Consider the following 15,229-nt stretch of genomic DNA (forward strand, 5'->3'; position numbering starts at 1 on the left):
TCCAGCTGTTCTAGGGCCTTCCTGTGTGAGAAGTGGTGTTTAACCAGCCGGAGCTCGTGCTGGCTTTGTTCAGCCAGCGGTTGGGGGATGCGCAGGGGCCAGGGAAGGAGAGTGCCCGGGGCTGGGACACGCAGGGACCTCAGGGTACTGGAGTTGAAAATCTGGACAGAGGACGTGAGGTGGAGCCAAGACTGTCGCGGTGGTAATTTTGATGGTGAGTCTACTTCCAAGATCTTTGGAAATCTGTTTTCATTTGTTCATTTCACTCTATACCAAAAGCAGCCACTGATGTATCACATTGCTCTAAAATATAATCAGCTTAACTATAGGAAGATGTGTTGTGTTTTTAAGAAAATGAAAGAAGGCATCCCAGACAATCATATCGGCAAAACCAAATCTATATTTTAGCTACATAACGTCCTTTTGAACAAGGAGTTAGGGACCTGGGATGCTATGTCTTCTTCTGCTGTACAAGCCTAGGTAAGCCAGGCAACCTGCCTTACTTTTCCTGAGATAATAATTTTACTTGTGGAACAGTCTTTGGAATATCACTGGGACAAGACTGAAACAGTGCCTGAAAAATAACAATTTCTCTGTGGGAGCTATGATAGCGAGCATCTCTGGTTAACAAATGGTGGTATTTTCCATTTCCACGCAACTTAAGAGCCAAACAATGAATTTGCCCTATGGTGTATGTAGATTTAGGGAGACATGCTGGACCTCTGCTCCCTGGCAGGATATGCCCTACATTGGGACCTGTACTGATTTAGTTTCTCCAGTGGTTAGAGTGTAATATTTAAAAAAGGCATTTAAATGATCTGCTTCTCCATAGCGTTGGTGGGGCACAGGCTCTGTTCTTTTTGCCACTGTAGGTACAGTCTCTCATTATCCTTTCCATGGTTACTTATGCATTTATTTTTCTTTAATCTGTATTCCCCAAGATTAGGTGACTTGTGCCTTGTTGATGTGTCTCCAAGGAGTTCTTTGTCCTACTATTTATTAAAATTAAGTGCTCGATACCTGCGAGTTCATTCTTCAGCTAGTGATTTCCCTTTGCTATTCCATAATGAGATATTTCTGGGTAGTTTTTGCATGAAAATCCACTTGCCCAAACCGTGGGAAGGTGTTTTTTTATTTTTTCTAATTCAATTCTTTATTTGTATATTGTATATAATTGCAGTTTACTGCTCTCTGTCAGAGGAGTTGAATCCATTGCCCTGGAATATATTGCGCTCTCAAATGGCTTTAGGGAGACACAAACCGTGTGATGGTCTTAACGTCTTTTTCCTCACACTCGCTGGTCTATGCCTCTTACACTCTTCAATACTGTCTGTCGACCTACTATATTTTGGCTTCGTGTGATTTAGCATTGGTAGATAAATAAGGAAGCCATTGAAATGTTTATGCTTTTTATTGACTTTAAGGCGCTTTGGAGAGCGGCATTAATCTACAGTTCAGTGAAGCAGTAAGAAAATGAAATACTCCCTCAAGAGTTTTCTTTGGTAAATAGAGCCTTGCATTAAGCTGCTGTGAACTGGCATGCTTTCTGATTTTTGAATGTACTGGTTTTGTCTTCATTAGTAATTATAGCTGAGGGTAATAACACTGGAATTGTCCTTCATCAGAAATAACAATAAGACCTGATGATGTGGCTATGTGATGTGCTTTGGAAATGCTTGCCCTTGACCTCGAGCTTTAGGCCTGCCTCCCCACTGCCTGTCCTCTGCTGTAAACGCTGGCTCCAACATATGGCCACCTTAAAATGCTAAATCAGAGTGTTAGCCTTTGATGCCTGCTTTGTAATCATTGCCATATTAATGACCGGATGGCGAAAAGGAATGAGTAATCTGGTTGTGATATTTAGTTGGCCCAAATAAAACCATGAAACACAGTGATAAAAAATGTTCTCTTAGTCCCTGCTGTTGTTTGACTGTATTTACTTCGGGGGATCTGACTGTGAGACCATTATAAAAAAACATATATTTGGATATCTCAGCACAGTCACCTGGTATATGAGTGACCTTGGCAAAGTGAGTTCACCCTTCTGTGTTTTGCTTTTGCTTTAATGCCTTTTTTTTTTTTTTAATGTGGGCTGACAGTGGAATTGGTTGGGTGTTATTTTATTTCATTTAACTGAGATTTTTTTTTTTTATTACAAAGCAGAGAAGTTGTCTTGAGAGGTTTCTTATGGGAAATATAAAAAATAATGTTTATGTTTTTCTAGCCTCTGAAAACTGAAAAAGTATGTGGTTACCAAGCACTGCAAACTTATGGTACTATTTGCAATTTTTCTCAGTATGCTTTTTTCCCCATTTTTCAATAGAATAATGATTTTTATTTTCTGGAGAAGCTTTTAGTTTGTGGGACAAAAAAAAAAGTCTTTTGCTGCTGTAGTTGGAAAAACCCAGAAGTAAGATGTTCTGCTGTTCTTACTGTGAGACTTCTGACTGCAAATGTCCTTACTTTGGAATAAATGTTACTTCCATTTTAGCCTGATCTATACCACAGATTAAAAATGTTTCTAAAATACGTATTTGAGTACCTATAATAGACAGATTTTGGTAGTGCTGATATTAAAGGATGTTGTATGAGCCACAAAACACAAAGCAGCATCTGCATCTGTCTGCCTCCCTGTAGTATTTCATTTTTTGGTTGATTCTGCTCTTTGAAAATACTGTCTTGTGTTGAAGCTTCACCTGTACAGTTTCTCGATGTGCAGGATGATGTTACTTTAGCACCTACGTTAATTTCCTGAAATGTCTTTTTGCACTGGGGAGAATTAGGCTTCAAAGCCAGATCTAGTTCTAAGTGCAGTTTACAACAGTGCTATTTAGTAGAGAACCTGGTGGTTACTCTGGGTTTTTCTGGATCCTTTGGGAGGTTGGGTGTGCCTGGGAAGAAAGGTCATCTTCCCTTTTATTACTCTTTTTCCTTTTCCTGTCCTTCTTCCTCTTCTGTAGTAAATTGGTAGCCAGATTTATTTCCATTACACTCTGCCTACCCACACAAATTACAAGAGGAACTAAAAGTGGGATAAAACATACAACTTTGTTGTTAAATGCATGTTACTTCCAAGAAAACAAAACTTGTAGCTGTTTCCTTTTTAAGACTTTAACTATAACTTATCTCTTTCTCTTTCCGCTTTGTTTTGGCAGGATAAAAATTTTGAACATGCCTCGTAGCCCAACATCAAGTGAAGATGAAATGGCACAAAGCTTTTCCGACTATTCTGTTGAGTCTGAATCAGACAGCTCCAAAGAAGAAACTATATATGACACAATTAGAGCAACTGCTGAAAAGCCGAGCAGCAGAATGGAAGATAGTCAAAGCAACTCACTAGTGATTCGAATTATAATACCCGATCTGCAGCAAACGGTAAGGGATATTGCATCACAATTAAAAGAAATAATTAAATTATTAGCTTTGTGGGCTTCAATCTGCAGTACATTTCTTCTATTTTATTACAGTTTTTTAACAAAATACAGGCAAAATTTATGTCCTGTTTTCTTTTAGTGTCTAAATTTTTTACCCCAGTGGTATATCTGACTGATTGCCTAAACTAAAGGCACCGTCCCATCCGAGAGAGTGTGTTTAGTATGTTAACTTGATGAAAGCCGTGATCATAAAGCAAAATACCCGTCTGATCTGCATTCAGAGGTGTTTCGGCAGAAGAAAGAGAATTAGGCATCTAAAATCTCATTAGAAGATGAGGCTTGAACCTCCAAATCACATTATATATATAACCCCATTGTCTTCTCTAGTTTTTCTTTTCGTGAGATAGTTTGTGATTGACACTAGACGAGTCTAGCAGGAGGTCATCAAATTCTCTCTTTCTCTTTACCATGTTAGTTGCCTTTCTCTGTCATCCTCCCACGAAAAGATATCCTTGTTAGATACCTGGTGGCTTTTAGAGCATAAAGATGAGGAAAGAGAAGCACAAATAAGTCTTTCCTTCCTCCTTTGCTGCTATGCCTTTACTACATGGTGTTGTTTCTCAGACTTCCACCCAGAGAAGTCAACACACTCAGTTTGGAGGAAGCAGAAAGCGTGGCATCGTACTGTTCCACAGTTTTTACAATGACATGAAATTGTTGTTTTGTTCTCTCCCACCTCCTCACCACTTGTACTGGAAACATATCACAGAGGATAAAACAAACCTTGATGATTTTCCTAGAGGAGTCATTTGCAAGCCAACTTGTGGACCTATGGCTATATCTCACATCCCTAAGTCTGTAGGATGAAAATAGACACTTTTCAAAAAAAGATTTAATCTTTCACATCTTACAGAATGAATTGAACAGACTTTTCATTAGTTAAAAAATGTCTGATTAATTGAGTAAATGAGAATAAAAGTTATTTTTTTAAATAAAAAAAAAATATCGTGGCTGGTCCTTACATAGTAGAAATCGACAGTCCAAATTCCTCACTCTTTCTCACAAGGAACTACTAAGTTGCATTTCTTTTATGGCTGAATGTGTAAAATTCAACGCCTGGGATGTTAGGAGCATAAAGTTGGAAAAGTTTGCTGTAGTAACTTTGTAAGTAAAAGAATCGCTGTCCTCCACAAGTGTTATGATAGGAATAACAATCTCAACCTGGAGGTCTTGGGAGTTACTTACTGATTCTCTCTAGAACCACAGCCTGTCCAAGTTTGTGATTAATTATCTAAATTACCCTGGGCCTCCTTGAATGCTGTTGTCGGGTTTTTCAATTGATGGTAGGCATCAGACTTTTTTCATTTCAAAGATGATTATAAAAACACATTCTTTTTATGGATGTGTGCTACATATATCACTCTGTGCTGACATTTAAGATCCACATCATAGTGTGCTGCCATTGAAGATCTATCTCAGATGAAATTATTCCTTTCTTTTTAATTAAGTTCATTTTTAGAATGATAGAGATGGCCTGTCTACGGGCTGACAGGGGAGAGCTGTTTTGACAGCATGGCCTCAGGTGTGGTTGTAGAGCTCTTTTTTTAAAAGCTCAATCTACGCAGTGCTGCAGAAGCTCAGAGGAATCTGTGTTGGAGTTGGGAGCATTATCTCTTAAATTCTTGTACTTAAAAAATTCTTTTAGATGAGGATTGCTGCAGGAATTACAGTACCATTAGTTTACATGCTGTGAGATTAACCTCTATGAAGAAGAAGTGGTGTGGGATCTGAGCTGGAGAGGAAGGCTTCAGAGGGCAGAGCGGGACTGAGGCTGCTGTGAGCTACACACGGGATTTTTATTAAATTATGGCTGAAGCACTCATCACCTTGGGTCTCTCACTTCAGTATTGATTGAAAGACTGAAATGCGCTGTTGTACATCTTAAATTTTAAAGGATTTTGCCTGTAGTGAAGTCCTCTGTCAAGACAAGCTGTGACTGAACATGGTTAGGATTTTATTGATGATCCTACCAGCTTGCTGTATCTTTGTGTTCAGTGCTCAATGAATAGATCCAGTAAAATGGAAAGATTAGCTTTCCTTGCTAGGCTTTATGTTGCTGTTAAAAATAGAGAGATATTAGCTTCCTGATGCCCTCTTATTTCATTACTCTGTTTTTAGACCAATAATAAGATATTTATTGACACTGTTGAAACAATTGTTTCTTTAAAATTCATTTTGTGCAGGAAATGAAATAAACCAACAAGTATTTTTGGGTTTGTGTTTCATTTCTTCATTTTTATTGCTTTACTTTTTGCATTTTTTTTTTCTTTTCAATAAACTCTTAATGAAAAGTAACTCAATTGTTTTAAACAGTTCTATAGCAGATGATCTATTTCTGATTTAATTTATCAGCCCACAAGCTCTTGGATAGAAAAGTGAAACCTGGATTCAGGTTTGCAAACAGGAAGACTGATAGCTTCAATGTAGTGTAGCAAAGTTTGGCGATCATACTTCATGAGCTGTGTTACAGCTACAAGCCAAATCGAACGTACGCCCCATTTGCTGTATTACTATAATTAATTTAACACAAGAGGTGTTTAAAATGGGTCTATTTAATCAAAGGATCATGAAATTACATCATTTAGTTTTATCTTTTTATTCTTTATTGTTTTTTAGAAAGTACGATCAAGCATATATTTGTTTAAAAGAAGGCAAGTTTAGTGTTTTAGATAAAACTCGACCCACCGGGAAGCTTTAAACCCTTAGCTAAACTCACTAGCAATAAAAGTTTGCTCATCTGCCGTGACTGAGAAGTAAATCACCTTTATTTCATGGCACGTATGAGATAAGCACCAAGCATCTTAAGTAAGATGTGCTGCTGTAGAAGACTTCATAATCACACATTGTAGGAAATCTGTCTTGTCGTCCTTTTATACTCATTTCAAAATGTAAAGATAAAGTAAACCTTGACAAGCTCATACGAAACTCTTATGAAGACTTACTTTCAGTTCTTATATAAATTCTTTTTTGTCTCGTTTTTGGTTCAGATGATAATCGTAGAATCACAGAATGGTTAGAGCTGAAAGGGACCTTAAAGCTCATCTAGTCCACCCCCCTGCCCTGGGCAGGGAGACCTCCCCCCAGCCCAGGTTGCTCCAAGCCCCGTCCAACCCGGCCTTGAACACCTCCAGGGATGGGGCAGCCACAGCTTCTCGGGGCAACCTGGGCCAGGGGCTCACCGCCCTCACAGGCAAGAATTTCTTCCTAATATCTAATCTAAATCTCCTCTCTTCCAGTTTAAAACCGTTCCCTCTTGTCCTGTTGCTCCCCTCCCTGATCAAGAGTCCCTCCCCAGCTCTCCTGGAGCCCTTTTAGGGGACTGGAAGTGGCTCCAAGGTCTCTCCAGGCTGAACCCCCCAACTCTCTCAGCCTGTCCTCCCAGCAGAGGGGCTCCAGCCCTCCCAGCGTGTCTGTGGCCTCCTCTGGACCCAACGTATTGAAACAATGCTTTGTAGAAAGTGTAATTTCTTACTGCTTTTGTGCATCATCTGTATTCAGGTGTCATCCTTAGCACGGGAAGGTGGAGAATATTTAAATGAGTGACTGAAAGACTTAAATGAGCTCAGTAAAATTACTGAAGGAACGGAGAGCATAGAAAACCCTCTGTATTCACAAACGTGTGCATGGGAGAGTGGGTAAAAACGCTATATTATCTGTCATTTAATTTCCTGATTTAACAAGCCGGGAGGCTCAGCTTTAATAGATCCTTGATGGAGGCGGGACACAGGTGTAATCTCTTTTGACCAGAAGCTTATTTGCAGTGCGTCCAGCCCAGAGGGCTCATGATGATGACCCCTACTACCTGCTATTGAGGTGGAAATGACAGTAACTGACAAGTTCCTCCTCTCTTTGCGGTAGTGGAGTAGTGGTGCGGGGCAGGAGGGTGGGTGTTTCTTGCAGTTTAGGCAATATTCAATTGTGTCTGCCCTTAACGTAGGGATGCTTCATCCCCGGGGCAGCAAAGCTCAGTGGCACACTGTAAGCGGCACTGATTGGTGACAGATCTGCATCCTTCCTCCTTGGTAAGAAAAACTGGCAGCCCGCAGCCCCCTGCAGTTTGCTGCCCAAGGCGACTGCCTACCTTCTGCCTGCAAGCACCCATGTCTGCATGGTGTCCAGTGTCTTTTGGACCTGGAAAACTGGGGGGACTAATGTGTTTGCGCTCTCCTCTATGATGCCTGGCATATCTGACCTCTCCCCGGACCTTAGGTTTGAATCCAGGGTGTCTTCTGGTATCCATTTCCATATGTAGGAACATATCACAAGTGATTCTGCCTATAGCTGGAAGGAGTCTGGTTCTTCTCCAGTAGCTGTTGTCAAGAAAATCTCCTTTCCGTGATATTCTGACAGTGACGTCCAATGTTTTGTGCTTAGAATTGCTCTTTTTCCCAGACTTCAAGAACAGATCTGTCAGCCAGATTTAAGGAATGTTTAAGGAATTCCTCGTTTTGAGGAATGTTTTCATTATTTTGTTACCAACGCATGGTGGTTGTTCTGCTCTTTTGTTTTATGCTATACTTACGTGCTCCCTTTGGGTTATGTTTAAAATCAAAATGCTCAGGTTCATATGTTTTATTAAATTCTGATGCTGAGATGGGATTGGGTCTGCCGAAGACTTCTTTGAAATGCTTTCTGCCCATCTGCTTTGTGCTCCACTTCAGTAACGAGCATTTACTGACACCCACCTCCCCAATGGGGTTTTTTATATTGGACTTTCCATGCAAAATGCTGTTCGGTAAGTGGCAGTTTGGTAAAGCAACAGCTTTTGGTTTTCTGCTTTTGTATTGCATTTTATACTTTTGTATCCTTTCTTTACTTTTGCCAGCATTCATTGGCCTTTAGGATTAGGAGTCTTATCCTTTAGTGCTTTTCTTTCTTAGGTAAAACACTTGTTTAGTTTCTGTATTTTTTATCTTATGAAGACAGGAACCCAGTTGTCACAACTGCAGCTTGAGTCACATTTTTACTTAAGGTGCCTGCATTTTTCCTTGTTTCCAGTCTGTCCTCCCATCTGCTGCCTCAGATTTATTCCAGATTTTCCTTTGCAACTTTTCACAAGTATTCTTCTGTATCCCGTTTTGTGACTGATTGTTCATTGCTGCTTTCTGTTTATAGTTGATCTTCCTTCTTTTTATCTTCAGTTTTACAATGGAAACATTGTGGGTGCTGCTGTTCTTGTGCCCTTGCTCTCGACAGGCGATCTGACTTGCCATTGCCAGCTGATGACGGTGTGGCCAGACTGGTTTTTTTGACCTTTCATCTCATGAATTCTGTGTTTTCTAAATGCGTTTTGATGAAGGAAAACAGTGCCTCCCAGAATTAAGTTGAACACCGAGCACAAATCAAAATGAGCGACTTGCTCCATTTTTTTCATGATACCCAACTCTCCTTTGCATTTTCCACTTTTTGGTTGTCACATCTTTAATATCGACATCTTCTATTGAAGGGAATAACTTGTATTTTGATATTCTGACAATCACATTTTGGAGGCGGCTGTACAAACTTTGTCATGGCTCCTCTGTCGCAGCGCACTTCTGTGTGATTGACAACTTTGTGAGTCTGATGAAAAAGACGTGTTGGTTGATAGATTTTGAACAGATAAATGTTATTCCTCAGAGATTCTGTATCATGAACATTATTCCCATTGAATTAATATCTTGCCTTTAGCTGGAGTGGGTGAGCTGTATTTTTCCCTTGCTTCCAGTCCTTCTGTTGTGCTTAGTGCCATACTCTCACCAGTGTGCAGGAACGCAAGGTTACAGTTGACCATGTCTCTCATGATCCAAAGAGCTTTAATATCAAAACCACAGGTCTCGCATTTCAGCAACTAATGTTGATGTGCTGTCTTGCTGCCAGATTGGATTTTGAGTGGCCTAGTGTGGTTTTGATGGTGTTTTTGAGCCGTTTGGTGCTTCTTTTTTGGTTCTTATTTGAAAGAACTGTTGCAATTTTTGTAGTGTATGTAGCTAGCCTTCAAGACAAACCATCACATTTTATCTGGACTTGGGATGCAACAAAAAGGCTGGAAAGAGTAGATCCGTCAGTGCAAAATATCTATGTTTCATATGTGTTTCTGTAGTTCTTTGCCACTGAACCATCCCTGATTTTTTTTTTTTTTTAATAAGTCATTGAAGATTAGAAAAATTGTCCAGCTTTTTTGACTAAACTGCTGTTTCATTTCCTTGTAGTCACCACACCATGTGCATCTAATGAATTCTTACTTATTTCATAACTAAAGCAATCTGTGCGTGAATTTCTGCTGTGATTTGGGTGATGTTTTCTCAGGGTAGAAAGTGTGGCAGTAGGTAATGACTCGTCTACATGATAGAGATGATTACTGTGGTGGTCTCTGTCCTGGGAGGGCTGCCAGAGGGACAGCGAAGCGGCACAGGGGAGATGTTCCAGGGGCAGGCTGTTCTAAAATAGACTCTATGCAGCGTTTGAGTGGTCCTTCTTATCCTCTTGTCCAGCAGCTGCCTCCAAGAGAGTGGTAACAGCCTCCATCTCTATCCTGCCTGGCTTCATGGGAAGCATAAAAATCACTTTTCTCACTAGTTTCACTTACCCAAGTCTGAGAAATTTTGGTGGGAAACAGTTGTTTGATTAATGATTTGCTTTTTATATTATTGATCTTAATTCATTATAAATTACTAATAGGATCAACATTTATTAAAGTAAGCGCATTTTCGTTTCTTGTGAATCACTAAGAAAAACCATGGCTGTCAATAAATTAGGTTTTGAAATTACTAGTTTCAAAGTGTTTCTGTATTTATTCTGCCATTGAGGACTCTCTAAAATATTGTAGCTAGTGTGGTAGAAATATAATAGGGGTATAGTTACCACAACTCATTTTAAAACACCAAAAGAATTCCTCAATGCCATTTCAGTCCAGTGAAGGTGGTTAAACTATTATGTCCTGTCCTCGTGCATTATGTGAACGTGCCAATGTCAGACCTGTGGAAAGCAAACTATTTCAGAAGATAAATATGATGTGTTACTGATGCAATGTGTGTAAACACTGTGGAAACATTTATTTTCCATTGAAATGTAGTGCAAAGAAATTTGAAATTATTTATAATTTTGCCAGTTTAGCAAACCTCTGAGAATTGGAAATACACACTAATATCTGTAATATTTGCATGCAATGGAGAACAGATAGAACACAAGAATAGACAGAACAGGATTGAACATGTTGAATTCTCAAGATGCATTAGAAAAAGCAGACTTAGTTAAACTGTGATCAGAGTTTAGTGTTTTGTGTTGTTAAAACTGAAGCAGTGTCATACAAGTCCAAAAATAATTTATTTCACATAAGAATTTCATGTAAGAAAGACTTGCCTGGAAAAAAAAGTGCACGCGAGTTCAAAATTACCTTTGCTTCTTCCCATTTTAATAGCATTTCTTATAATCTTTCAGGACATGTGGGTAACGAGAAATCACTGCATAGTGATACAGCGTGTAGAAGTTAAGCTCGTAACACGCGTTGTAACTGGCAATTTTTAGAGTTGCTGAAAACTGCTGATGTTGGCACCTGAACTTTGTATTGAAGTTTGAATGCGTGTAAGAGTCATGGGGCGAGTGAGGTTCAGAGCTGAAGGAACACAGGGATTTAAAACAGATCGCCCTTGCCGCTCAGTCAGTACCTGAACTACCGGGCTGTTTGGGAATGAAAATACTGTTTATAATGTTCTTTCTGTCTCCTTCTCTCCTTCCCTCCACCATTTAAACCCCCGCAAGTTTTCACAAAACACCTTGAAATGTAAAATATGTAAGGGGAATTAAATCCTCTTCCTAGCCAACTTTATTTGTGACAAAATCTAATATCTCAATTGATGACATTTTTATGTTTAAGACCAAAGGATTAAACCTATCTGTTATTTCCTAGGTCAAAGGCTGTGGGTAAAGTTAAGGGAAACGCTTCGCTCTTATAAGACATATATATATGAGACATCAGTCTTATTTTTACTTGCTCTTCTGTTCTCTTTTCTCTTTGTACAAATATAATATGAAGAGCAGTGGAGGTCTTCAGAAAAGACCTGAAAAGCCGTTACTGTCGCCAGAATTACAGCTACATTCGTGGAAATGTACTGATAAAAAAAAAGATATATCCGTTAACATTTTTTCTTCGGCAATCCGTGCATCCTGTGTTGAATCGTGAGGGGATGGGGACATCCTCTGAGTGGGCAAAGAAGGGACTCCTGTGCTGTAGCTCCGCGGTGGCAGTTCGGTACGAGCCCTTCGGGTGGCCCAGTGTGGGGTGGGTCAGCAGCACCATACATTCATAATGCACATCAGAGGCAACAAACTGGTTTCTAGGTATTGCCATCTGCTGGTAGCTCGTAACCAATGACTGCCACGTAAGCTACGGTTGCAAAATTCCTAAATTTCTTAAATTCCTGAATTCCAGCTTGGTAAGAAACAGAAAAAACTGGAAAGTATTTTCAAGGGTTTCAAGTCTTCTGCTTGCTTCACATCATATAGTTCTTCCCGTAAACTTACCCTAATATAAATGTAGCTTAAAAAGAAGTAGAATTCTTGCCTGAATACTGGTTGTTTGGGTTCTTTTTGTGAAATTGTTGCGTTCAGACTGGTTGTCAGAGCAGCCTAGAGTCAAGTGGATGGTTAAACATCTTGTAACATCCCTTTCACTTGGGTTTTCAAGCAGGTTTGCCATGAAGAGGTTCTTTCTCTGAAGAAGTGTATGATCTCTGATGTTTGTGGAAGGACTTGAGACGCCCTGTTTTTTTCACAGCGCTTGTCCATGAGTTATTATAGAAGAACGTGTGTCTGAAATATAATTCTGCTGATGTATGTTTTGTCATGGAATCTGTAGGTTTATTGTGTATGTGTGTATGTATTTACAACATTTGTAAATTTAGAATGTAAGATACTATTTAAATGTTTTTTTCATTAATTAGCTTTTTCAATAATTTCTCTGCAGAAATGTATTAGATTTAACCCAGAAGCTTCAGTGTGGGTTGCAAAGCAACGGATTTTGTGCACTTTGAATCAGAGTTTGAAAGATGTCCTGAACTATGGACTGTTCCAGCCTGCAAGCAATGGTAGAGATGGGAAGTTTTTGGATGAGGAACGACTTCTTAGGGAATACCCACAGCCAGTGAATAAAGGAGTTCCTTCACTTGAGGTATTTTTAGATCTAAAATCTGAAACAGTTGTATTCTGATACAAATTATACAGTAAGCTGGGGGATAAACTGGGCAGAACTATTATGGCACTGGGCGAACATGGAGCAGAGCCAGATCACACTGAAACACAGTATAGCAAGAAACTGGGGCATGAAACTAGTATGTAATTAATTTTGATATTGCTTGTATGATGGTAAATCAACCACTAATAATCTGCAGTTAATAGACTTACTCATCTATAACACCAATCCAAGAAAAAATCCCATTTATGTCGTGTTGTTTCATGAGTGTTCGCTGTTTGTAAAATTCTTCTCACTGCAGCCAAAGGATTGCAATTCAGGGGTTAAAAGTGGTCTTGTGAAAAGCCGGTATTAAAGCCTCACGCAGTACAGTCTCCTTGTCCAGCAGACGTGCTGCATTCTTTGAATTCTGCATAGTACAATTAGATAATAGTAAGTTGTAACTATGTAAATCCCGTGATTTTTGCCATAGATCTTGCTGCTCTGGCCACAGGTTTAAATGCCAGTGAGTTTTAGCCAAAAAAAGAGGCAATCCTCTGAACCTCATTCACAGACCAGTCCTGCTGAACATCAGGAGAACTATTCCTATATGTAAATTCTGCCAATGTTGATTAAGGGATTTTTTCAGGAATCCTTTTTTTCAAAAAAATTTCAGAAATGCTAAGCTGATATTTGGAAATATGTATTTTTTTATTTAACGTGCCTTCCCAGTTCTTCCTGCCTGAGACTATAAATGAAAGTGCACAGACATCCTTAGGGAAAAGCTCTTTTCGCTGTAATTCTTGCTTATTTATGTAGATTCTAGAGGTCGATCTCATTTCTCGTACACCTTCACTGATTTCAGTTTACTTATACACGATAGGAATTTTGCTTAAATTAACTGTAAAAATACGATGCTGCTATGTTAAGCAGAGTGCTGATTATTGGTGACTATTCAAAATTAAATACTAAGCCTTCTTTTTTTTTTTAATTTTGCCTAAATCTACATCATCATGGATGATGCTTTCTGGTATGGTCAGCAAATTCTATTACAAGTTTTTAAGCAAAATAGGATGTTTTAGATTTATTCTTTTTTTTTTTTCCTCCCTCAGTTTCGATACAAGAAAAGAGTGTACAAACAGTTCAACCTTGATGAAAAACAGCTGGCTAAGCTTCACACGAAGGTATGCCCAATTTTCTGGACAAGTTAGCAGTTGCCAACTTATATAAGGTAATGTGTCTGAGAAACTGGGAATAAGTAGGAGTTCGTTACCACCTGGGCCAATTGCTGAACAACACGCACTGCGTGCTTCCAGCACCAACAGAGAGGTGTGAATTGTGATCTGGGTATTTCTCTCATAGAAAAAAATCCCCTGTTGGACTCTTCCATATGTAAACAAGTAATTTTAAATAAACCTTACTCTGTAAATACAATGTGCTTTCAGCACCCTGCAAAAATGCCGATCTATGTCTTTAGACTCGTTTGCAGGTCAGAATAATAATAATGGTGATTGCCATACACCATCCTAATCTCTTCCTGAATGGTGCTTTCACTCATTTTTTCCTTAAAATTTTAAAAAACAGAGTCGTCTTACTGTGTTTGACTTTTGAACATTATAAGCCACAGGGTTTATGCTCTCACTGTAAAGTCAGGTTTTCCAGGAATGTGAAGTAGCTACTGTTCAAAGATGTCAATGGCTATTGACATCAATTGACAGAATATTTCACTTTTAGTCAAAATTTTCCTCTGAAAATTAGAAGATGATTCATTTGCTGCTCTTTGTTTCAGGCTAATTTGAGAAAATTTATGGATCATGTCCACCATCTCTCAGTGGAAAAAATCACAAAGATGTTGGACCGAGGACTGGACCCAAACTATCATGACCTAGAAAGTGGAGGTCAGAACAATAAAACTAGCAGCATAAAGTAGTATTTTGGGTTTGTTCAACTGAAATTGATTAACAGGCTGAATCTCACACATTCTTCCTGTTGCCTTCCTAACTCTAGGCTAATGGAATCTGTATGTTTTTGCTGTTATCTTCTTTAAGCAGCGTTTTTAACTTAACATTTTTAAAGCAAATGTCTTTTATTTTGTAAATTTGCTGATCTTGTTTCAAATACATGCTGTTCTCTTCAGAAACACCCCTAACTTTGGCAGTTCAGCTTGATAATACGGTAGAAGTGATAAAAGCTTTGAAAAATGGAGGAGCACATTTAGACTTCAGAGCCAAAGATGGAATGACAGCACTGCACAAAGCAGCCAGAGCCAAGAACCAAGTAACCCTCAAGGTAAATGCTTTCAGTAGCAAATGATACGTTATTTTATTAAAAAAAATAGATAAAGGAGAATGTTTTCAGTTAATGACTGTTTTGTCCTCAATGGATCCTTAAATATGTGCTTGTTCTAGTGCTTTCTTGTGGCTTTCAAATCCTAGGATTTGCTTTCAGTCAAGGGCCTTTTAATTTCTGATTATTTTTGGTAGGAAGAAAAAGGGGTGAAATGTGACCTTATTCATAGATACATTGGGAAAGATCTGTCTGAGGAAACAGGAATAGCGTTATTGTCACTCATCTCTTTGAAAGCAAATGCCAGTGGCACGGATTCCACATTATATCTTAACGCAGTCTCTTCTGTTTTCCTTTGTATTTT

The 15,229-nt window shown here is 39.0% G+C and overlaps 1 protein-coding gene across 1 annotated transcript in view; it reads left to right on the forward strand.

The window, feature by feature from the left end:
* Positions 1-3,171: 3,171 nt before the first annotated feature.
* The window catches only part of SHANK2 (SH3 and multiple ankyrin repeat domains 2), a gene marked incomplete at both ends in the record, with an annotated part of 314,691 nt that continues 302,633 nt past the window's right edge, over positions 3,172-15,229 (forward strand). Inside the window, 5 exons of the mRNA XM_082485045.1 lie at positions 3,172-3,375; positions 12,376-12,579; positions 13,692-13,763; positions 14,369-14,477; positions 14,717-14,868. Coding sequence (XP_082341171.1) covers positions 3,172-3,375; positions 12,376-12,579; positions 13,692-13,763; positions 14,369-14,477; positions 14,717-14,868 — 741 coding nt within the window. The remainder of the gene's footprint in view (positions 3,376-12,375; positions 12,580-13,691; positions 13,764-14,368; positions 14,478-14,716; positions 14,869-15,229) is intronic.

The sequence above is a fragment of the Vanellus vanellus genome (assembly GCF_965231255.1).
Source record: "Vanellus vanellus genome assembly, chromosome: 6".
Lineage (NCBI taxonomy): Eukaryota > Metazoa > Chordata > Aves > Charadriiformes > Charadriidae > Vanellus > Vanellus vanellus.